The 24,985-nt window shown below is 32.2% G+C and overlaps 1 protein-coding gene across 1 annotated transcript in view; it reads right to left on the bottom strand.

Annotated features, from left to right (window-relative positions):
- LOC106469794 (FYVE and coiled-coil domain-containing protein 1-like) overlaps positions 1 to 24,979 on the bottom strand; it is a 26,567-nt gene extending 1,588 nt beyond the window's left edge. Inside the window, exons 1-14 of the mRNA XM_022398360.1 lie at positions 24,932 to 24,979; positions 23,202 to 23,308; positions 20,905 to 21,048; positions 16,503 to 16,590; positions 16,180 to 16,371; positions 9,809 to 12,732; positions 9,184 to 9,454; positions 8,704 to 8,844; positions 7,611 to 7,682; positions 7,175 to 7,341; positions 6,580 to 6,718; positions 5,932 to 6,005; positions 3,352 to 3,527; positions 889 to 1,021 (exon numbers count right to left, since the gene is read on the bottom strand). Coding sequence (XP_022254068.1) covers positions 889 to 1,021; positions 3,352 to 3,527; positions 5,932 to 6,005; positions 6,580 to 6,718; positions 7,175 to 7,341; positions 7,611 to 7,682; positions 8,704 to 8,844; positions 9,184 to 9,454; positions 9,809 to 12,732; positions 16,180 to 16,371; positions 16,503 to 16,590; positions 20,905 to 21,048; positions 23,202 to 23,260 — 4,580 coding nt within the window. The 5' untranslated portion in view covers positions 23,261 to 23,308; positions 24,932 to 24,979. The remainder of the gene's footprint in view (positions 1 to 888; positions 1,022 to 3,351; positions 3,528 to 5,931; positions 6,006 to 6,579; positions 6,719 to 7,174; positions 7,342 to 7,610; positions 7,683 to 8,703; positions 8,845 to 9,183; positions 9,455 to 9,808; positions 12,733 to 16,179; positions 16,372 to 16,502; positions 16,591 to 20,904; positions 21,049 to 23,201; positions 23,309 to 24,931) is intronic.
- Between the last annotated feature and the right edge of the window lie 6 nt (positions 24,980 to 24,985).

Below are 24,985 nucleotides of genomic sequence, written 5' to 3'. Positions count from 1 at the left end.
TATATATATATATATATATATATATATATATGTATGCATATATTGTTTACATCATTAACATGTTTCATTTTGAATAATTTATGCACCACTATTTACACCATTTTATCTCATGATGTATGCCATGATCTTTGCTTATATCTAAGATGATACAATCAAAAACGTTTGAAGCAGGTTATTTTTCATATCAGATGATATAACTTGAGCTGTTTTCATCTTCCAATTTTCATTTCATATCATATTACATGTGTAGGTGTTTACAGCTTGGTAATTTTAATTTCATATTATATTTAATTTTTCTTATAGTTTCTAGTAACCTCATTATTGGATTTTGCCTTTTTGAAAGGAAGTTTTTAATTTTTACTTTTCTAAAGTAATTAAATAATTGATTGCTTTTATTGTAAGGTATAAGCAAACATACACAGACACAAACCTATTTGTGAATACTCTGTCATACAAAACTAACTACAAAGAAATATTTCTTACTAAAATTGAGAAAATAAGTTAATACCAATTTAAAACAAACTTACAACACATATAAATGTTACTCTGTTACAATATAGTGTTACCTTCTGTCCATACTGGTTTTGAAAAATCTATAGCTACTACTTTATCCTTCTGAATCATTCAGCAAATAAATTGTTTAAGATATTAAAATTATATGTGAAGCCCAATCAATCATTCAATTCATTATTTGTTACTGATGAGGAGTGTAATTCCCCAAAGCCTGTATAACATAGTGACAAGTGGTAAAATGAATGACAGATTGGTCTTCATACGTATTTTTACTGCTACCCTGTAATAATCACATACAAAATTAATATCTGCTACCACTTGTTAATAATACGTGCTTTTAGATCTGTTTAATACTAAATTATAACTAAAACTTACTTATTGTCTTCATCTCCATTTCTCATCAAAGAATGGCCTTTGGTGGCATACAAAAGCTGCTGCTGTTCATCACTTGCAGGCAGAGATAAGGATGTTACACTGACAATATCTGATACGCTGGAGTTAGGGGTGTCTAAAATGTAATCAAATATTGACTTATTAGAACATATAACACTACAGAAAGTAGATTTACTAAATATCTAGTGAAGTGTTGAGAAAATCATTAGATCAACTTAACCAATCCCTCTAGATTATTTATGATAACATTCAAATAATGTGTGAGAAATCATTACAGAAAATTAATTAACCCTCTCAGTACAGACGTGGCTCTTTTGCAAATGTTACAACATTTCAGGGTTACATTCAAAATTTAATTAAATAACATTATCATCAATGCAGAGTTTTATCTAAGTTTAATTTATTAATTTCAAAATAAGATATTTAAAACAATTCTCAATCTTCATTTCTGTGTGTCATGAAAAATGTTTCTGCATTGTAAATTCTCCTCTTTCAGTTTAACTTCAATATTATAGCAACTACATTAGCTAACTTATCCTAGACACAATATCTATACAATATAGAACATGTTCAATGTTACACTGTCTGATTATCTTAGAAGCATATATACAATTTTAATATTAAACATGTCAACTTCTCCCAGTAGCAAGAAATACATAACTTTTTCACATCACAACAGAAGCCCCACCCATCTATACTTATTTTTCAAGGCAATTTTCAAACCTATTTGACACACACACATTTAAAACCAATATAAAGAGCTTACTTTATGGCTTCTATGGTCCTTTTTGAATTGACATTGAATCAGTAGAGGATTACATTAGTTAATGCTTGCAGCAATTTGTCTACCTTAAATAGCTTTGTTAGAAAACTAGTTAAATTGTAGTTGTTTCTGTTTTGTAAACTGTAAAAGGTCATGACATGCACATCTTTACCCTGACATACAGAAAGACTGAACGCGAACAGCTAATGATATTCCAGAGTATATTCATAATTCTATTTAAAATTAAACAGGAAAAGTTGTATTAACGTGAACTGCTAATTTTTTCCAGAATATATCTTAAATCCAGAGTATATTTTAAAGTGAATTAGGACAATGTGAACATCTAATGGTATACCATTGTATATTATACAACATTAAATGCTGTATTAACCCTAATTTATTCACAGAACATCCTTCAGGTGTTGAGTGCACACCTACATAAAAATTTCAAAATAGTGTATCAAATAAACACATTTATGAAAATCAATTATGTTGTAACTGACTGGGTACAAAAAAAAAATGGAACTTTCTGATAAACAATAACAAAAATGTATCCTAGGACATAAGGAATTATTTTTATATATTTTCCAAAAAATGCCTCACAACAAACATAGAAATTTGACAACATTTAAAAATTATAAAAAACTAAATCAAACTGTAGTTTTTTAAAGCCAAAACTAGTTACTACTTGGTAAGTTTTACGCAACTTGGTTAAGTGTTTCCACTGTGAGAAAGCTAAAATCAAGGTATGTCAGTGACATTGGAGAGAGTTAATGTTATTCCAGAGTATACATTACAAGTATGACACATTGTATTAATATGAATAGCTAAATGGCTGAATATACTGTATCACAACTATTTTTAATATTCAAATCAGCAAGTCAGGTAATAACCAGAGCAAATATAAAGTGGAACAACATTTATCACAACTACATTTTGACACTGTTTGGTATTTCATAAGTTGTATAATACCACTGAAAACTGATCGTCAAATCATAAAGACCTATTCAGAATGAAATTTAGAATTTCCAAGAAAGGGATATCCATTGTAGCTAGTGTCCCAGCCATGGTAAGTAATGTGTAGCATCTTTTAACAATCCATGAACAAGAAGGTCAGTGGCAGTATGCAACATAATCAACAAAGATATGTGCTTGGGAAAGTAATATAAGTCATCTGTACACAAGTTGCTTCTACGAAATATCTTTTAACCATATATACTTCAAACAACTTGAGAATGAAATGGGTGTTCATGCTATTCCATATTTATCAGGTAGCTGGAAGCAGATGCTATGAAGACCTATGGCACGAGATTCTCTAAATACGTGCTAGGAAATCATTGTCCTCGTACATTACAAAAAATACAGAAAATATGTAGTAAGGAAAAGTATGGCTTTAGACACGACAGTCTTAAGACATAGCATTTTGCAATCTCAAAATACGTGGTCGTCAGACAGAGCATGACCAGATATGGCAACATCATTTAAACATAATATTCTTAACCTTTTGTACTGGTATACAGAGTTTAGAGTTTACTTGGGTGAAAGACTGCTATTAAAAAATAATGTATGTCTACAAATTATTATTTCAATAAGAAAAACACAGATGGAAATCAAGTGTTACCAAGATTTTTACATTTATCTCATATGTTTCATTATATAACAGAATAACACAAGATACTAACCTGTGTTCAATTTACATGTAGGTTTAGAGTTCACAAATGAATGAGATGGTGATCGAGAGAGATTAACATCATCTTCATTATCTTCTACAGTGCATGGTGAAGGAGAACTTCTTTTTACGACTGACTCTAACTGAAGATGTTGAATGTAGCATTCGTTACAAACCCGAGCCTTTCGACTAGAAAAATTAAACAAACATAACATTAATGATTACTAATTTTCAAACATAAGCAAGAAACTATTCAAATAAAAAGTCCAATAAATTAAAATAAAATTTGATACTACTAAGTTTTAATATAGTATTTATATCTTCACAAAATTTGGCAGTCTTTCAGTAAACATTATACGTCTTTCACATACAAAAGTCATATTTTTAGTGAAGTATTTTAAATAAGCTAAAAAAAAGATTTGTCTGTGACTATATCAAGTATTTGTTTTGAATAGTCCATGTGCAAAGTGATTTTTATGTTAGATTAAAAAGACTTTTCTTCATCTCAAATTTCATTTGTATAATCTCTAAACTTCCTAAATACATTTTAAACATTTCTTTTCAATAAACTTTATATTCTATCTGATATTTTCTCTACCTAACTCTAAACGAGGTTGGTCAATTTGACCAACCTCATAACCACCAAAAATATTGAAATAAATCTAAATTGCCCTTTTTCCTTTCTAGTATGCCTTCAAATTGTAACATGAAACTACATTTGTTTATCCTATGTAACTTTAAACTATTAACAGTATATAATTAAATTTTCTTGTTATATTTCCCTTTGAACTGTGTCTAACTACTATTCACACCCTTAAGTTGTAAATCACTTGAGAAATGTGGAGCTCACATTATGCTATTGAATTACCTTACCCAAGAGCTACTCGTGTGTGTGCCTCGTGAAACATTTTTATTATATTATTATTTATTTTACCTTAACTAACCTAAAGAGATCACTATTTTTACATTTTGGTTACTATTATGGTAATAAATAAATAATAAACATGAAAAACAAGAAATAAAGCACTTACTTGTGTCTTTTTTTTTTGTACTGTCGACGACAACCCTATTTTTTATACTAATGATAGTAATGCACAAAATACTTTTTATTTGAATAAATAATGCACCAAAGAACATAGACTAATAACATGCAAAAACAATTTCTTCTAACAATCACAATTTTTCTGGCTTTTTAACTATGCGACAAGAGCTATTACAAATTCATCCAAGCTAGTCCTTGTTTTTCCCGTGGGAACAAAACTATTACAAGCTAAATTGACAATTACCTGTTCAGAATACAATACGTCATTTGATAGATGAAAACCTTGGCTTTCTATTGGTTATAAATGATATATAATTAAACGTAAGAGTGAACTATTAACAAATCCTTAAAGAGAGGATGTGATAGGTGGGTGTGGTAAGAGGGGTCTGATTTTCTATTTGATAGCTCTGTAACCAAACAAAACTGAAAGCTATAAAAATTATGGTTTGTCTGAGCAATGACAATTTTATAGTGAGTAATTTACATTTAATTTTGTAGTTATTGGAAGGGTGGTAGATAAAACTGAGAAAATGACATACCTAGAGAAAATGTGTCATGTGTGTCACACTAGGGGAAATTCAAGATTTGTTTTAAATATTGCCTTATAAGAACTTAAAACTTATATAGTATTAAAATATGGATTATTAACTAAGATTTCATGCTATACTAATTGGTATAACATATACAAAATGTAGTTTAATAAAATTTTGAATGTAAGACAATAAAACCTTGTGTCATGTACAGTAAAGGATACCCATAGCAATAGGGTTAATAACAAAGTCTGACAAGCTTAAAATTAGATTGTAAATATTACATATAAACAAATGATCCTAACAACATAAGCAACCTATGAGCAGCAATTACATCAATTACTTTCACATAAACTAAGTGATTAATCAAAATCAGTGTTTCTGATCATTAGTTTTCAATTATTCCATCAACTGATTAACCAATATTTATAATTCAATCAGGCATCACAAAATTGAGGTTTGATTATTTCAACTATCCAAATTAACTGAGATATTGCTATTATCTTTGTTTGTTGCTAAGAAGAAAGCTACATAAAAGGCTATCTGTACTCTGCACAATCTCAACTTTATAAGTTGTTTTTCACTTCATGTTTATTCAGCTATTGTGATTCAGGGTGGGGATCTCGGGTTTGATTCCAATTGCCACCCAAATTGCTCATCCTGAATTTGGTATGGTAAATTTCATAAGGTTAACTGTCACTAATTTCAACAGCTGACTAAATAAAAGTCAACTGGCTGGCACAAACCTTTTTAATCTTGAAATGTTAGCTTACTTTTAGCACTCACCACCAACTTATTATTATTTTTTGGTTATAATGAAAATGCGAGTTATAAAAACTTAACTTCTGCTGTAGCATTATGAGAATTCCTCTACCCTGAGGTTTTGTCAAATCCAAGTAACTTAAGGAGTAAGGCCTTCTGTTGGCTCAGTACAAATACATTTCACAAATCTGAATAACATGTATGTCGTAGATATATACAGAAATTACTGTATGATTATAGAACAATTAAAATATATTACCTGCTTGCTGTTGTCATCATCCAATTGTTTACACAGCCATGACAAAAAATACGACCACAAAGACGACAGTGGTGCTGTTAAAGGTGAAACAAAATCTGATAAATAAAAATATTACCACAAAGGCAACAATGATTTAGTAGAAACTACAACCTTATAGGTAGAAATATAACCTCAGAGTCAACAATGACACTGTAAAAACAAACAAACTTGTAGGTAAAAATACAATCATAGGGTTGACAATAATGCTGTAGAAAACAAAATTTTATATGAAAATTACAATTCTAAATTATTGTGTGGTTATTTCTTTTAAAACAATTTAACTCCTGCAAACTGATCCTTGTTAAAGATAATACAAAGTCTTCTTCATACAAATTACAGAAACACTATATGCTTGTATCTAGGAACAGTGTACTGCATTAATAGTACTATAATTTTTAAAACTAGATCAATTTGGGATTTTTGAAATTATACACATATACCTTCATCTCACAACTATATCTCAAGTGTATGAACTGAGTATTTACTACAGAAAGTTAGTATAAAAACTTCACCACAATACAATTAATTTTGTAAAATACTTCGAACTATTAAAATACCCTATTCATAAATAATATCACAAATTATTTGTGCTTCACTAATGTAATATACCTTCCTCACGATGATAGAGAAAACTGTTTTACATCCTAAACAGCTTGGCACTTCCTGATCTGCCATCCATCGATCTGTTGCTTGGACACGTTGTAAGTGTGACAACTGCTGGGCTTTCTTCCACAGTGCGTCTTTTTCTCTAAAATATTACAAAAACCATCTCAAGTTAAATCTCTCTATGGCCTAGAGTAGACCATTTTTCAATACCTACAGTGCAAATCTCATGTAAGTTCTGTAGTACAGAGCTATAAATAAAGATAACATTGTCACTGCCTCTGATTAAATTCAACACCTCTGGAAGATAATTACGTTATATTTGATGTTAATCCTTAAAGTTTTCCATTCAATGTCAATGAATAACTCAACAGTAACATAAAACTCATAAAAAGTAGAATTATCCAAGTTACAATGTACATCTCGTAACAAATTACTTTGCCTTCTAACTTTTTGGACAGGAAAGAGATTCAGCAACTCACCAGTAAGGAAGACACAGAAAGCAGAATTAACTGGTTTATAAAGTACCTATCAGCAAATTACTTTAACCTTGATTTTTAATAGAAAGAAGATTTTAAAGCTGTTGAGTTCATGAACTTACTTAATTAATTGAATCAGTTTCTTTTTCAAAACCTCATTATCCCCTCTCAATTGAACAAGTTCAGTTTCGAGTCTAAAAACAAGATCTTGATTTTGTGCCCTTTGTTCTTCTAGTTTTGACCGAAGAATCTCTGAAGTCTCCTTTTCATCATCAAGTTCTTTCGTTAGCTGCAAGAAAAAAAAAACAACTATACTTCAATTTCCATGCAAAAAAGATATTAATTTTTAGAATAAGTCAATAATATTTTCCTATTTTTAATACACATTTACAAAAAACGTTTTCTTATTAAATATCTAACACACAATACAACTTCTTACAACAGTTCTTTTTATTTACACATGATACAAAGTACAATCCCAAGTGCTAAACAGCTACTTCTGTGTTTTACTTAAATAAATGTAGTTGTGACATCATAAAACATACATTAATAACCTACCTTTCTCACTTCCTCATTCAATGTTATACATTCTTCTTCTCTTGTAGACAATGTAATACTGAGCTCCTCCAACTGAAAAAATAGTAATTCATATTTGCCATCATTGTACTTAAGTCTAATATTTCTGAATTTCTCAAATACTTGCTCATTTTATAATTCCAACTTTATACCCACACACACAAAAAAAAACTTTCAGATTTGTCTAGAAGTTGTTCAGTGTGTAAACCTAAGACTCGGGAAACAAAGAATAGATGGTATTGATCTGTTAGAAGTGTTTTGTGTGTAAACCAAAGCCTCAGGAAGGTTAGATGGTACTGTTCATTTAGAAGTGTTTAGTGTGTAAACCAGAGCCTCAGGAAGGTTAGATGGTACTGTTCATTTAGAAGTGTTTAGTGTGTAAACCAGAGCCTCAGGAAGGTTAGATGGTACTGTTCATTTAGAAGTGTTTAGTGTGCAAACCAGAGCCTCAAGAAGGTTAGATGGTTTGGTTCATTTAGAAGTGTTTGGTGTGTAAACCAAAGAATCAGAAAGGTTAGATCACACAGTTCATTTAGATACAACTTAGGGTGTGAACCAAAGCTTCAGGAAGTAAAGGACAGATAGCCCAATTCATTTAGAAGTTATTCAGTGTGTAAACCAAAGCTTTGGGAAGGTTAGATAATGTGGTACATTTAGAAGCTGTTTAGTGTATAAACCAAAGCCTCAGGAAATAAAGGTTAGATGGTTAGGAAAGAAATATTGGTTACTAAGTTAGGTATTTAATGACTATTACCACTAAGTGTGAAATATCAGGTAATAAGTAAGGTATATTAACTTTACTATCAGTAAGGTAGAAATATCAGTTAAAACTAATTATAGTATATTATTGTGTGAAACATCAATATCTAAGCCAGGTACTATAGCTTGCAGTTACTAAATTAAGTATATTATGCCTATTATCAATGAGTTTGAAATGTAAAATTTCTAAGATGTACGACTTGTTATTAATAATAATATATATCTAACAGAAATCTTTATATCAGTTTTAGAAAAGAAAATTTCTTGGAAGAAAGAGTGGAATCTTAAACCAAACAACTTTATACTTGTAACATACCTCTTCCCACTGTCGTTCTTTTTCAATTTCTCGCTCTTCCTTTATTCCTGTTAATGCTTCTTCTAGAGAGAGAATCAGTTGCTCTTGACTATTCATATTTTTCTTCATCTCTAATATCTCTGTTTCCTGCTCTGAGTAATGCTAGAACCAAAGATATTATAAATATAATTAAAAGTTAAGAAAAGTAATAATAAAAAACAATTTCTCTTACATTTATTTTAATTGTGGTTTTTTTATTGCAAAGTGAAGAATTTTGATTTAAATTATTACAGAACTTGTTCTAGCAGGAACAAGGTTTCACAAGCTTCCTAGTTTTTCACAGATACTGAAAATTATTATGTTTAAAAGGAAATAAGCTACTAAATGTTCTAGTAAATTTTGTATGTTTTATACTTGAAGTTACAAGTTATAAGCTAATACTCTCATCAAGTTGGTTACTGTGCAGTTCATCATGTAATAAAGTTCACTGATATGACCAACCTTCTGTGTCTGTTCATACTTCAAAGCTTCTGTGCTCAGCTGAAATCGCAGTGTGGATACCTCATGTTCTAGGGTTCCTCGTACACTTTCCAGCTCTTCATTCAACTCCTTTAGTTTGTTGTTTAGGATTTCAACAGTATTATCTCTTTCCAATACTTGTTGCTCAAGGTCAGCAATCTTCAAATTTAGTTGTGTTCTTTCATTTCCTAGCACACTAGCCTTGTCTTTAAAGCTGTCTACTTCTTGTTGAAATACAAATTCTGCTTGTTTCCTGCACATATAGTTATAAACTTGAAACAAATTTATACAAATTATTTAAACTTCAGTACAAATAAGACAAAATCAAAGTTTACATTTAAAAGAAAATACTGCAAAAATGATTACTAAGTTAGAGAATAATATTGTTCATTGACATAACACTCCCCAAGAGTAAAATACCAAATTTTGAACTGCTAGAGAATTCCAATAAAAGAAGAAATTTCTTAATCATACGTCAAAGAAAACAAAATTAAGTAACACATTATTAAATGGAACAAGAATACATCTTATATGTGTTTGATTCATAGAGACTCTAATAAAACTTTTGTAAGAAAGTTGCTTGCTTCTAATCTCTTTATTTGCTAACCTGAAATCTGATCCCTTACAAGAAACAGCATTCTCTTCTTGTTCAAATAATTCTAGTTTCTTTTCCAGTTCCTTTTTAGAAACTTGTAGGAGTTCTACTTGAGCTTTAAGGTCAGCTTCTCGGGCTTCATGAAGAGCTTTATCACTCTTCAAGCGACGTACCAGGTCCTGTAAAGCATTCTTTCTTGTATTAATTACTATATATTCTTGGTAGTTTTCTACGGCAGGTAATTCATCATCATATAATAATCCCGGAGATTTCTCTTCTGCGTTGCATGCACTAACCTCATCAGTTTCTGGTAAAGTTATATTTTGTTGATGGAAAACTTGCTCAATACCACTAGCTTTATCAGTGATGACTGAGGTTTCACTTTTCGTGTCTACTTCATCACCACTAACAACTTGTTCTATCATTAAGACACTGCAAGAAATATCTGGCAGATTCTCTTTTATATTTAAATTAGGATCATCTGGAATAGCCACCATTTCAGATTTTGTTGTCCCACATCCTGTATCACTATTCACAGATGGTACAGACTCTGTCTCTGAATTTCCTAGAATGGCATCTAACTTTTCTTTCAAATACTCATTCCTCTTTGAACTTTGCACAAGACTTACATATAACAGTTGACACTGCTCTTCCAAAACATCTAACCTGCTTTTTGTCTGGCCAGATTCATCTTTGGGTAACAACTCCTCACCACCTATAGCTCCATCAACTGGAGAAGTTGGAACAGACAGATCAGCTTCAAGACTACTATGAGGGGATGTCATAGATGCACTACCAACAGATGAGGATAAAGAAACGAGATATTCTTTATCTGATGTCTGTACTTCAGTTGATGGTGTACTATTGTCAGAATTCCGGCTATCTTCAACAAATCCACTTTCTTCACTTGTCTGTTTATGTCTCTTTGCAAATTCCTCACGAAGACTATGCCATTCTGTTTCTGATTCACAGTTCTTAATTCTCACACGATTCCAATCTTCTCTGGTTGCTTGAAGCTGCTGCCGTAATTTTCCCACAAGTTTACGTTTTTCTTGAAGTTCATACTTAAGAATAGCTTCAGCAGTTCGCAGTTTACCATGCTCCTTTTTAATGCCTGAAACAACATTTTCAGTGGCATCAAGTTCATAGGAAACACCTCGTATTTTTCTCTGATGCTCTTTTACTGCTGTAATTAGCTTGTTGTTCAAGTTACAAGACTTTTCTAATTCTTGTTGAAGCACATCGTTTCGATTCACTAGGAATTCTAGCTTTGCCATAGTTCGCTTGAGAGTATAAATGACGGGTAAAAATCTGTCATCTAACATTTTCTCGTCACACATTTTATCATTTGGTATTAGACATCTATCCTCCATTACTGCAAAAGGCTTTAAAGAAATTGTAGATGATAAAGAGCTCTGACCTTCATTATCTTCAATAATATCCTTTAAGTGTAGCACTTCTAGTACAATATTCAACTGCCTACAAAGTCTCTGATGTTTCTGAAGAGAGGCAGTAACACTCTTGTGAATCTTATCAATCATATTTTCTTGCTCTTCTACAAGACTTTCTAAATAAGGGGCATTCTGTAATATTTTATGTAAATTACCTTCTTTTTCTGAAAAGTTTTTGTTTTTGTTTTGCAGTTCAAGTGCTAAGTCTTTCTTTTGCTTTTCTAATTCTGAGATCTGCTGTGTGAGAAGCATCTTCTCTTGTAAATGGCCATCAATATTACGCTTAAGATCAATACCAAGTAACTTTAAGTCATCCCTAAGCTTGCGGTTCATTTCTTCAACATCAGAGAGTTTCTCCACAAGTGAAGAAACCTGAGTATCTGTAGACTGTTCGGAAAGACATTTCAATCGAACTTCCAGTTCTCTAACTGATGACTTGGATCTTATTAATTCATCATCTTTTATTTCTAAGAGTTCTTGTGTACTTTTAAGTTTAGACTTTAATGATAAAATATCACTTTCTAATTCATGTTTTGTCCGTTCAATATTTTCCAGTTCGTGCATTTTAGCTCTGTTTTTTTTCTTTTCAGAAGCTAATTGTGCTTTTAATTCTGTGTTGTCCTTTCCAACTTCCTCCATTAGGTTTCTCATACGATCATTTGAATTCAATACACTTTGAACCCTTTCACTTAGTTCATTTTTGGCACTTTCAAATTTCTGAATAGTGTTTTCTTTCATTTGCAGTTTCTCTGCCAGTATTTTTAACTTTTCTGATTGTTGTTCCAATAAATTGGACTTATCTTCATTTTCTTTCAGCTGCTTGTCCAAATCTTCAGTTAATTCTTTTTGCTTCATTTCCAGACTTTCAACTTCTAACTCAAGAGAAGATACAGTTTCACGGAACTCCTGTTTAAGTGCTCTTTCTTTGTCTAATTCTTCTTCAATCTCACTAGATTTTTGTTTCATAGCCAAAACTTCCTTTTCTAAATTAGTAATTTGAATTTTCATATCCATATAATTTTTTTCTGTACATTTATCTTTATTCTCCTGTTGAACCATTAGTAACTCCACCTGCTGAGAGTATTTGTTGACAAGGTTTCTTGCATCTGTTAATTGTTCTTTAAGCTCTAGCTCTTTCTGATTCCATTCTTCACAGTGCTGTTTAAATTCTTGTTCTTTCTGGTTCCATTCTTCGCAGTGCTGTTTAAACTCTTGTTCTTTCTGGTTGCATTCTTCGCAGTGCAGTTTAAACTCTTGTTCTTTCTGGTTCCATTCTTCACAGTGCAGTTTAAACTCTTGTTCTTTATGATTCCATTGTTCTTTTTGTTCTTTAAATTCTTGTTCTTTCTGGTTCCATTCTTCACAATTTTGTTTAAACTCTTGTTCCTTTTTACTCCATTCTTCACAGTTTTGTTTCAACTCTTCAGTAATTTGAATATTGTGTTTCTTTAAGTTCTTAACTTCTCTCAGCAGATGTTGCCTTTCCTGTACAAAAAATATCTAATATAATTTGATTTTATATCCAACCAATGTTTATCAAGCAAACAAATAAATGTACAGACAAATGTTCATAACCACCTTACCAAAATTATTTGGACAGTATGCTTCAGAAAAAAAAGAAGAAGTGGGTTATGCTTTGATACTGGGGGCCCAGTTGTACTAAATTTGTAATAAACTTACAACTCTGTTACTTATGCTTGCCACCAACCACTAGAACACATCTGATGAAGTAGACTATTACTGCTATTACCAAGTGTAAAGACATTTCAGAGTTTTCTTCTTCTGATTCAAAACACCCTGTAACAGTTTATTTGGATCTAAGTAGGGTGTTTAAGCTTACCATGAACAGTTCTGGATGTTATTTATGTCAACCCACTACAAGAAAAAGCATATGGCATGGCATGATGCATCACTGAAGGGGGAATCAGTTTTCCCCAAAAAATAATGCAGCCATGTTCAAACTGTCTAAACAAGACATGACATTTTTAACTTAATACCAGTGAATTAGGGTAATAAAAGTTAGCATTTTCCTACACTGAAAATGTATTTCTGATAGATACTTATCGCCTTTCACAAAATAGCTTTTCTCTATTAGTACTACCCTCTATCAGTGCAAATTTTCAAAACTCGCCACTAGCCTTCCACCTCCTGCTTATCCACATGCAAATGACCATGCAGCAGCCCAATAGGAGCACAACACAACCCCTATCATAAGCAGCAGCTTCTTCACATTTGCACTTGTGAATCTCTTCAAGATTGGTCAGAAGACCTACACCATATATCACCAGGAGTGAAGAGGCTGCATGGGAAATGTAATAGGAGGTAAGTATCTCTTGGAAATACATTTTCAGTGTAGGAAACTGCTAACTTCCGACACAATATCTTACCTTCACCCACAAAATAACTAGAATCCCACATTGAACTGGTGAAGGGCTGGTGAAAAAATTGTTCCCCTTTAAAAAGTGCCCAAAGAGAGACCAGGAGGTGTGGAACCAAAAAGAAAACATCACACCTTAGTGAGAGAATGCACCACATCTGATCCAGGTACACCCTTTGCTCTTTTATGACCGTGTCACAAACATAAATGGCAAAAAAACATGAAGGAATCCCAGAATATGTATGACCGATTAATGGGACCCTTGGGTGTCAAGTGGCTAGGGTGCAACAGACCGTAGTGGTAGTTCAACCTCATCCAACACCACGCAGTATCTGGAACAGTACATCAGAGCCACAGTAGGTAGAGCATCACCTACCTCTTCACCTCGAAAGTGGAATTGGTAGGGAAGATTGGTTTCCGTACCAAAATTCATCTCCACTTGTATGCATTTCAAACACAATCAACACAAAATCTGCAGGAACTGACATCATGATCAGTAGGAAGGTGGAGAACCCCAGTTGGATGACATCTCCAGTCCGTGGTAGAAGGAGGATACCTGGCCATGTACAAGCGGGAAAACGTGTGCTGCATCCAACACCAACCAACACCAGATCTGCTGGGAACCAACATCCAGGAAGAGGGACCACAAATGGGGTGCATCTTCCTGGATGTTGGTTATATATATAGTTGTGACATGAAAGAGTGCTTCAACCAAAATCTGACAGCATCTGGAATTGTACATCAGGTCCGCAGTAGTAAGGGCATCACGCCACCAACCATCTCCAACCCACAGGGAATGTACCTCCAGAGGATAGTAAGTGGGAGAAATGCCATGGTAGGAAAAAGCAATTGGTCAGATATTTAAACAGTAATACAGCATATAGCTACAACCAAAACCTCAAGATATGTGAAACTGATGTTTAGGTCTGCAGTAGGAAGTGCTAAGTACCATCAAAACCTGCAGAATGTCACCACCCTACTCTCAACTGAATGGTATGACTCATCACTCAGGAGAACAGGCCTCCATAGTCCACCACCTCAGTGGCTAGGAACTGGTAAATAGAAAAAGACTCACATACTCCACTAGAAGAAAGGAGGGGAAAATGCATTAGAGAGTCCAGAGTACTGCATCACTGGACAGTGCAAAGTGTGACCTTGATACTCTATTTTGAAAAGCAGAGCTACCATATCAACGGAGTCGTTCAACCAAAACCTGGCAGCATCTGGAATTGTACATCAGGTCCACTGTAGGAAGAGTCTCAATGCTGTGGAGCATCAGAGATGGATAACAATCTATGTCTGTTTTAGTCATGTTAGTCCATGAGTGAATGGTCCAGAACGAGCATATTTGTGAAGCAAAAAACCACTAGAAAGAACAACTAGCAGTCCTTAATAAGATTTTTGTATGGGAAAAAAATGTTCTTCCCATTGGTTATAAGCATTCTATCATAAAAATAAGACCACGTGGTTAGGATCCACTTTTAAAGCTATAATACGATGGAAGGTGTTTCACTGGTGGATTTGATCACTACACTGATACAATGGAAGGTGTTTCACCAGTGGATCTGACCACTACAATGATACAATGGAATGCTTTTTGACTGGTGGATTTGACCAATAATTAATATAATGGGATGTGTTTCACTGGTGGATTTAATCACTACATTGATATGATGGAAGATTTTTCACTGATGAATTTGACCAATACATTGATATGATGGGAGGTGTTTGACCAATACATTGATATCTCAGCACAACAAGAAGGTTGAAGGTTCAAATTTTATATTCTGGTTATAGTTTGTGTTTCTAATTAGTTTTAATAGGGAAGACAGAAAACATATAAGGGAGAATTCATAGCACACGTTCAACACATGACACAGAGAAACAAATATTGAGAATTTATTTAAATATTTCCTATTGAAATTTATGCTTAGGCAATATAAAAATTTGAATTATAAACTACATTTTGATGCCAAGATTATTGACATACACTTCAACCCTATTGTACATATAGGGTTAAAAGAAAAATATTTAAAGTAAGGAACAGTGTGTGTATATTTTTACACAATCAATCATTTTTCTTTAATATCCAGTAAAAATGCAAGATGTCTCTCATCTGGAAAAAAGCTTGATTTCTCAGCTGTGACATTAATATCTATATCTATCTATATATATATATATATTTAATCACTATAAATTTGGATCAGATTCATCCCTCTAGTTTCAAACGGATTATAAGTCTAAAAGAACATTACAAATGTAGATTGTATTTGATTTCTGAGACACAAAAACTATTACAATGAAACATTTATATGATCAAAGTCAAACTGTCTTGATAAAATGGCTAAAGTAGCTTATGTAATTTTTCTATGTAAATTCTGACTTTCATTTATCTAATATCTCTTTACCAAGCACGTAAATATAGTTTTTACAACCAAATATTCACATCAACACATATTAATGTTATGAATATTAAATTTTATAACATGTAGCTTTAACAAAATCAGAAACTTCACGAAAAATTTCAAACTTAATTTTCATTGCTTTAACCTTACCTGTTCAGCCTTCTGTTGTTGTCTTGCCAAAGTTAACTGCAAGTTTTCCTCTTTGTTGGTCAGCTCTTCTACCTGTGTAATTAGCTCCGATTTGGTTGCTTCAGAACGAGAAAGTTCTAGCTTCAACTGTTCTATACTACACACATCAACTGGGTGTTCGTTGTAAGGACTTGAGGTTAAAACTGAATCATTCTATGAAAATAGAACAAGAATAAGCTGACTGAAAAACTGGGACAAGTGCAGAACATACATCAACTTGATAACCAGTGTAATTGTTTTAAACATTTCCTTATAATCTTGTAAATTTTAAATACTGTACTTACTTGTGAAACAAAACTAGTAAGACTAGAAATACTAGTGCTACGGCTTGGAGGACGCCAAGATGTGGGATGTGACACACCAAAAATTTTCCTAAAAATGAAAGAAAACCCAATTTAACTGTATACATTTCACAATAATTCAAATGTTAATTTAGACACTACATTAGCATTTTGTCTAAAAAATGAGCATACATGAATGTATACTTTAAAAACTCGTATCTTACGAACAAGCAGTAGCAACCTTGTGACATAAGCAAATACAGATTAGGCATCATTAACCATCAGATTTGATTATTTTGGTTATAACAGGATACAACATGAAGAAGTGAGTATGTATGCAAAAGTTACTAATGTTAAGAAGAAGAATTATTTTGATTTTAAAACCAAGATCGACAATATCACAATCAGCAGCACTAACCTGTGTACACTCATCTAGTAGATATCAATTCAAGACAAAAATACAAAACCCTATACACAAAGCAATTTCCAAAGATGAACCGTTTTTTAATCAGGGGCAAACTGAGAATCTCGGCTTAGTATATCCTTTTATTTCCAAATTATGGTATTTTGTGTGATGCTATGATCAAGTGTTTACATATTTTTTAATGAACACTCCAAATCCATCAATGGAGCTAGAAAAAATGGTACCATAGCCATGACCATTTCCCTTTCTGAATGATTTTGGTTTTTCATAATTCATTTAGGCACTAATGATCTAAAAAAGATTTTTACGTCTACTGAGGACTAATTTTCAAAACTGGTAAACACCATAGCACATAGTTTTAGCCTCAGACCATATATTAAACTTGCTATATGTTTTTCAACTTGTAAAACACACTGTTTACACAAATCTACAATAAAATTCATCATTTTAACAAACTTACTTTAACCTTTGCAAAACCAACTCCTAAATTGCCTTCATTAACCATACAAACCTAATACCTCTCACTAGTTTTCTCACATATGAAGGACTTCACTCAACTTCTCTGGTATCTCTACCTTGATTCCAAACTTTAAATACTTTATTTCTGACAGTCTTGGCTTCCTCTTCCAAGCTATCGTAACCATCTCTCTTAGTTATTTTACTAACAGTTCTAACATTCCTTATCCAAACTCCTTCCCAACCTGACCACTACAGACATTTCAAATTCTAGCACCTCTGCTGCTCACTGTTCCCATCCAACAACTTCACCTTCTCACAGCAATCCTCCCAGTACTTCTTTTGGTTCTGCTAACAAACCCTACCCAAATCCCACTTTACCACCAACATCTACTTTCACAACTAACAACATTCAAACTTGTTTTTAAGACTCAAAACATAGATAAATGAATATGTAGAGTTATACACACTGTTCTCTATGTTAAAAGTATTTTAACATGGGTTAAAAAAATGGGTTAAAAAAACCATGGGTTCTCCTCTTGGAGCTGCCTTAGCCAATATTTTCATTGGTTTCCATGAAAAAGAACTATTCAACAAAGTTAACAGACCTGCTGTTTACTTTTGCTATGTAGACAACACATTTGCCATATTTAAAACAGAACAGGAATGTGAGTGTTTCTTACAAGACCTACACTCGTTGCACTCGGCTCTCAAATTGACTTTTGAAAAGGAACAACATAACTCTTTACCGTTCCGAGACGTCTTAGTTGAAAAAGATGACTTTCATTTTCTCACCAGTATATACAGAAAACCTATCTTTACAGGACAGTACACACGATGGAATTCTTTCAGTCCTAAAATTCGCAAAACAAACCTTATTGCTACTTTAGTCCATCGGGCTCAAGTTAAATGTTCAAAATCTAAACTAGATTTCGAATTGAAGACAATTAAAACTAGAAAATGGGTATCCAGAAAACATCATCAATCAAATTACTTCAAGGAAGACTGTGAGCTTCTTAACTTCCCCAAAATTTGGACCTAACAAGTGTCCTGTTTACCTAAAACTACAATGGATTGGTAACATTTCAACAAAATTTGAAAAACAATTTAAAATAGCCATTAATAAATGTTTTCCTGCAGTGAACCCCTACTGTGCTTATTCCACACGTAAGCTGTTGCCTGCAACACACAAAGATGCGATACCTACCACACAGAAAAGTATGGTTATTTATAAATTCTCATGCCACTGCGAATGTCGTTATGTAGGTCGCACTTCACAATGACTGCTGGATAGAATTAAACAACATGTACCCACATCCATAAGAAATAAGAGCGTGAAAGAAAATAATTTACCATGTCGCTCCTGTAAAACAAAAGTTCTACCACCAAAATGTGAATCAGCGATTGGCCAGCATTTACTAGTGAACCCGACTTGTGCTGACAACTACACGGATTGCAGGTTTAAAATTATTGCAAATGGTCTGTCAACCTTTAATCTCTATATTTTGGAAGCCAACTTTATTTAAACACATAAACCTGTTCTTTGCTGCCAAAAAGAATTCCTATACAATCTACACATCCTTCAGTAGGTCTGTGACATTTCCTGATTGGCCTAAAAACATGCCAATCAGTGACTGCCTTACCAGCCTACATTGATCTGACTCATTTTATAAGCTGTACTATTTCCTATAGATCATTTTCCAGACGGTTCTGCTATGATTAGTGTCTGGCAAAAAGCTTCAGCAAAAATTCCCTTTGCAACATCTCAACCAACAATTGGTCCAGTTATCAACTCTATTTTCAAATTTTGAACAACTCAACTTTCAAGATCTACAAATCTACATGTGCCAATGTTTCCGTTTATCAACGGTATATTTTAAGATCTGTGCAAGAACTCAGCTAACAGATGTTTCCGCATATAAAAGCTAACTGCAATCTTCATCAATGCTCCTTCACTTCTCCTGCAAAGCTTCCTTCATCAAAACACCTTGATCCATCATCTAACAGTGTCAACTCTCCTAATGACCTTTAATGTAAATCTTCCTTCATCAAAACACTAAGTCCATCATCTAACAGTGTCAACTCTCCTAATGACCTTTAATGTAAATCTTCCTTCATCAAAACACCTTGGTTCTTCTTCTAACAGTGTCAATTCTCCTAATGACCTTGAATGTAAATCTTCCTTCATCAAAACACCTAGTCCTTCTTCTAAAAGTGTCAACTCTCCTAATGACCTTTAATGTAAATCTTCCTTCATCAAAACACCAAGTCCATCATCTAACAGTGTCAACTCTCCTAATGACCTTTAATGTAAATCTTCCTTCATCAAAACACCTAGTCCATCTTCTAATAGTGTCAACTCTCCTAATGACCTTCAATGTAAATCTTATGTTTTGCCACATTGTCTACCACTTTCTGAAAAAGACAGCAACAGCACTCTTTCTTCCCTTGAATTTCATCTTTATTCATCCTGGATATTCCAATAACATTCTCACCCCCAGTATAATTTATAAACACCATTTCCAATACAAGACTAAAACTTTTAGCATGAGAAAAGAGGCTCAATAAAGCAAGTGCTTTCAGAAAGTGAGAGTTGTTGGGTTTCTTTTCTGATGTTCAATTTTTCTGTTGATATGCAGAACCATGAGCAATAAAACTTTCACTAAGCAATTTATTCATGAAATGTTTAAATATTTAATAAGGATTTAGGTACTAATTGGAATACTGGGCTTACATTAAGCTGAAACTTTTTATTCCATAAAAAACTATCATTTGAACTTTTAGCCCTTTCCTGCAGCAGTTAAATATACTGTAGCTGAAACACATTAAAAGAAAAGAACATTACAGTCCAACAGTAAAATATACTGTAGCTGAAACACATTAAAAGAAAAGAACATTACAGTCCAACAGTAAAATTTTCCTATAGCTGAAACACATTAAAAGAAAAGAACATTACAGTCCAACAGTAAAATTTTCCTATAGCTGAAACACATTAAAAGAAAAGAATGTAACAGTTCAACAGTAAAATATACTGTAGCTGAAACACATTAAAAGAAAAGAACATTACAGTCCAACAGTAAAATTTTCCTATAGCTGAAACACATTAAAAGAAAAGAATGTAACAGTTCAACAGTAAAATATACTGTAGCTGAAACATTAAAAGAAAAGAACATTACAGTTCAACAGTAAAATATAGTGTAGCTGAAACACATTAAGAGAAAAGAATGTAACAGTTCAACAGTAAAATTTTCCTATAGCTGAAACACATTAAAACAAAAGAACATAACAGTTCAACAGCCATTGATGTTCTTTTGTTTCTGTATCTCTGAATACGTATACTGCTTAGGAAGAAGAAAACAAATAATGATTAAATTGTTTTCAATATAAAGATCACATTTGGATTTCACAAAACTTAAAATTTTCCCCTATTCCAAATATTACAAAAATTTCATTTTATCTGTACTTGTGTTTCAAGTACATTTTACAATACATTAGAATAATTACCTTATAAACAGTAAAGATTACCTTGAAAATGTTGGCCATGATACATCCAGGTCATGACCTCTTGGTGACAGGTCAAAGTGGACATCATGAAGATCATAAAGGACAGAAACTAATTCTGAGCTTTGGTCAAACTGAAGAAGAATGGACCTTTCCTGATACCAATCACTAAAATAAAAAAAACAAAAAACATTTTCTCACATTGTATAAAATTCAGTTTAAAAACTATGATACAAAAAAGTTCAATTTTGCAAGCACATGAGTGTGTCACAGGCAAATCTGAAAAATATTTGGGGCTGCCAATCATATTTCTACCCTCAGACACTTAAATATTCATCAAGCTGATCAATGAAACCAAAAACATCAAACAAGAACAACAAAAAAAGGCATTCATAATTAAAATACTTGTAACAATAGTTTCCTTTCATTTCTTAATTTTATCTATGAATAACATCACAAATTCAGATGTTACATGAAAATAAAACTGTTAGTAGATAACTACAATGTTTACTCATACAACCACCTCACTTGCTTTCTACAACCAAATTTAGATGATTGGTCTGACAATCCAAAATGAGCGTAAGTTTGTTTAAATATAGTTTCCCTTCTTTGGAAGTTATCAGTTGACAATTATATTTCACATACTTGTAAAGTATTAAACGAGTCAATCTTTAGGCTAGTTGTTACATGTTATTTAGTATAATTATTTAATACAGAGAGTTTCTGTCTGGTTAGACATTTTAGTGTTTTACTACATGGCAGCAGTAAAATGGAATTATTAACTACAATTTGATGTCACAGCTCAACATGTGACATTTGGTTGTGCTCCATAGATCGCATGTCACTGCTCTAAACATGGCTGCACTCCAGAGATCTGATGTCACAGTTCTACATTGGTATCTTGGTTGTGCTCCAGAGGACTTATGTCACTGTTCTACACTTGATATTTAGCTATGTCTGATGTCACAGCTCTATATTAGTATCTTGGCTGTGTATCTGAAGATGTCAATATTTAAGCTTTGATAATGTTGTCCTTTTACTTTGGTGTAATATTTTACCTATATGTAAAGGATAGAAGTAGTGGAGGACCATAACCTATAATTTGTTGTTAAAGTTATTTTTGTGTGGAGGACTCGTATATTAAGCAAGTTAAAAGTAACTCTGTATCATGATGATAAAATTTTCATCACATAGTACCAACTGCTCTAATCAATAACAGCACTACAAGATAGTATCCCCTAACATTAATCAGTTTTGTTAAAACAAGATGAATCACAGAGACAGGTGAGTTTATTCCCAAATCATCTTTCTGTCATTTTGTGGAATTGTTAAAAAAATGTAGTCATGATGAAAGAACTATCACCAAGTAAACTACAGGATTGGAAAGTGTAAAGACTAAAGATAATAAATGTGAAAAATTAGTAAACATCACATGATCAGGAATATTTTATAGGGTGGCCCAACATTTTCATTGCCTATTGTCAGACCAGTCTTCAACTGGAATTGACAGCTTTCATGACCACGTCGACAAACACTTCCTACTCACATAACTGTACTTATTTTTCATATTTATTATCCTACTTTCTCCTGAAAAAAAATAATCAACTTACAAAACAAGAATTTCTTGGTCTTTGAAATCTACTATAAAAAAGTAATGTTTGTCATAAAGCAATCAATTCACACACAGTTAGTGAAACAGCATGTGTGATTTGGAAAGTTTGTACCTGTACTTACTTGTAAAGTATGGAATAATTGCTATTTGGGTTAATTAAATCTAATGAACACATAAGATGGTGCTTAGCAGACACTAAATTAGTACAATTTAGGGCCAAAGTATGCAGTATAATCACAGCTGTGTAATTAAAGGGACTTTCATACTGTAACAAAATCAAGTTTTTCTCTATTTTTTTAATAAAGTATGCATGTAATAAATGTATTCTATTCTTTGTCGTTAAACGTGAAGGATTTATAGATCCATTGCTTAGTTGAGAGTAGCATTCAGACCAGTTATGCTGGAGTTTCATAAAGTGTAATACCACAAAATGTTAAGGTACTATGTTAGGAACACATGGTATCATAGCGTGTTATACCAGAAGATTTCATGGCACTATGTTAAAAACACTTTGTATCGCAAAAGTTACATAAAAAATATAATTAATTTCTACTTTTATGTTTAATCACACTTTTTAATTTAAACTTTATCATTATGTTTCTTACACTGCAGTTATTTAATAAATGAAAATAATTAATATACATTAATATTATATAACAAGGATTTTCATTATTCTTTCAAGTATAATTTCATAAACTAAATCAAAAACCTGGTTACAGCTCCATTCAAACAGCAATGTTGTATAGTATCTGCCAGACATTTGTGCATCAAACAGAACCTAATGAAGGCTCTGCCTTTCCCCAAGGATGTTTTAAGCTGTAAAAAAGTAATAAAAGATTAATATGAAACTTAAATAATTGTTAGTAAATATGAATTTTAACTTTTATTTGTGACAACTATGCTCTATTTAATATTCACTTTTTGTGGTGACCTTGCCAAATTTGTTAAGAAAGAACAATTTAAAACACAGGAATTTCAGTGAACAAACTGACAAAACAGCATCACAATTTCTAAGTCAGGGTTTAAGAAAAATGAAACTAGTGAGGATAATAATATCGAATGAAACATAAAAACATTCATCATAATAAAATATATGGAATAAAAAAAAGGTAAAAATGATAAAACAGAAGTACTTCAAGATGCAAAATTATAAGTAAGTATAGAAAACTGCACAAAACTGGCTAAAAATTAAACAAAAGGAGATTGCAGATCAACAGTTCATGAACAAAGGTGAATGTGAGAGTTCATAATTAAATCCCAGAAGGCTTCTTTTGTTTCCTGGTCAGATGACTTAGTTTTAAAACCACTATATATTGGTAACGTAACTTATAATATGAATCAAATAGCGAGGTTGGTCAGAGTATCCAGGTATAAACACAAGACCAATCTACCTTACATGAATGACATAACAACCACAAATCCTTTATTATAAAAAAATGTGCAAAAAAAACCTAATAAAAAAATCGATAGGGAGTCACAAGAAATTCTAAAGTTATCTCATGTTAATAGAAAAATGTAACATTTACTCTCTATAGAATATTCAATATTTCTTAAATCTTGGCAGACTTGATCTACAATACATCGTCAGTCTTTAATTACTGTTTAATAGCAAGAACTATGAAAGACTTGATATACAATATATGGGTGGTCTTTAAATATCATTTAATAACAACCACTATGACAGACTTGATCTACAATATATGGTCAGTTTTTAATTAATGTTTAATGGCTACAACTATGACAGACTTGATCTACAATATATGGTTAGTGTTTAATAGCAACAACTATAACAAACTTGATCTACAATATATGGTTAGTGTTTAATAGCAACAACTATGATAGACTTGATCTACAATATATGGTTTGTGTTTAATTATTGTTTAATAGCAACAACTATGATAGACTTGATGTAAAATATGTAGGCAGTCTTTAAATATCATTTAATAACAACTACTATGACAGACTTTTTATATAAAGAATGGCCAGTCTTTAACTATTGTAAACAATCACTACAAAGGAACTGTTTACTGAAAAATAGCAAGTCTATCTTAATTTCTTTTTCAAAATTAGTGTAAGCAAACTTGCAATATGCTATTTTTAAATAAAATCTAGTAAACCATCAGTGTAGCAAATCTGTTCAGTTTGTAATGTTACGTTTTTAAAAAAACACTCAAGTAATCAACTACAATCTTACATAAATCTGAGATATTATCACAGCTTTGTTCTAAACAGAATGTTAGATTGTAATCAGTTATGGTAAACAGTCAGTATAATAGGTTTGACGTTTGAAAAACTAAGTTTTTGATTAATTTTGATAAACATTTTAAGTATGATAAAGAATTAACCTGACAGATTCATTTTAATTACATATAAAATTTTCTTATCTAATGAACAAATACTACAGCATTCTTGTTAAACTCTGGGTTTGCTTAGATTTACCTCTGGCACAGATTTCACAAACTTCAGTCCATCATGAATACCATGGCTAGAAGC

This window comes from Limulus polyphemus, unplaced genomic scaffold, assembly GCF_000517525.1.
Source record: "Limulus polyphemus unplaced genomic scaffold, Limulus_polyphemus-2.1.2 Scaffold3660, whole genome shotgun sequence".
In the NCBI taxonomy this organism is placed as follows: domain Eukaryota; kingdom Metazoa; phylum Arthropoda; class Merostomata; order Xiphosura; family Limulidae; genus Limulus; species Limulus polyphemus.
The sequence above is the reverse complement of the archived record's forward strand: the minus strand, read 5'-3'. Positions and strand labels throughout refer to the sequence as shown.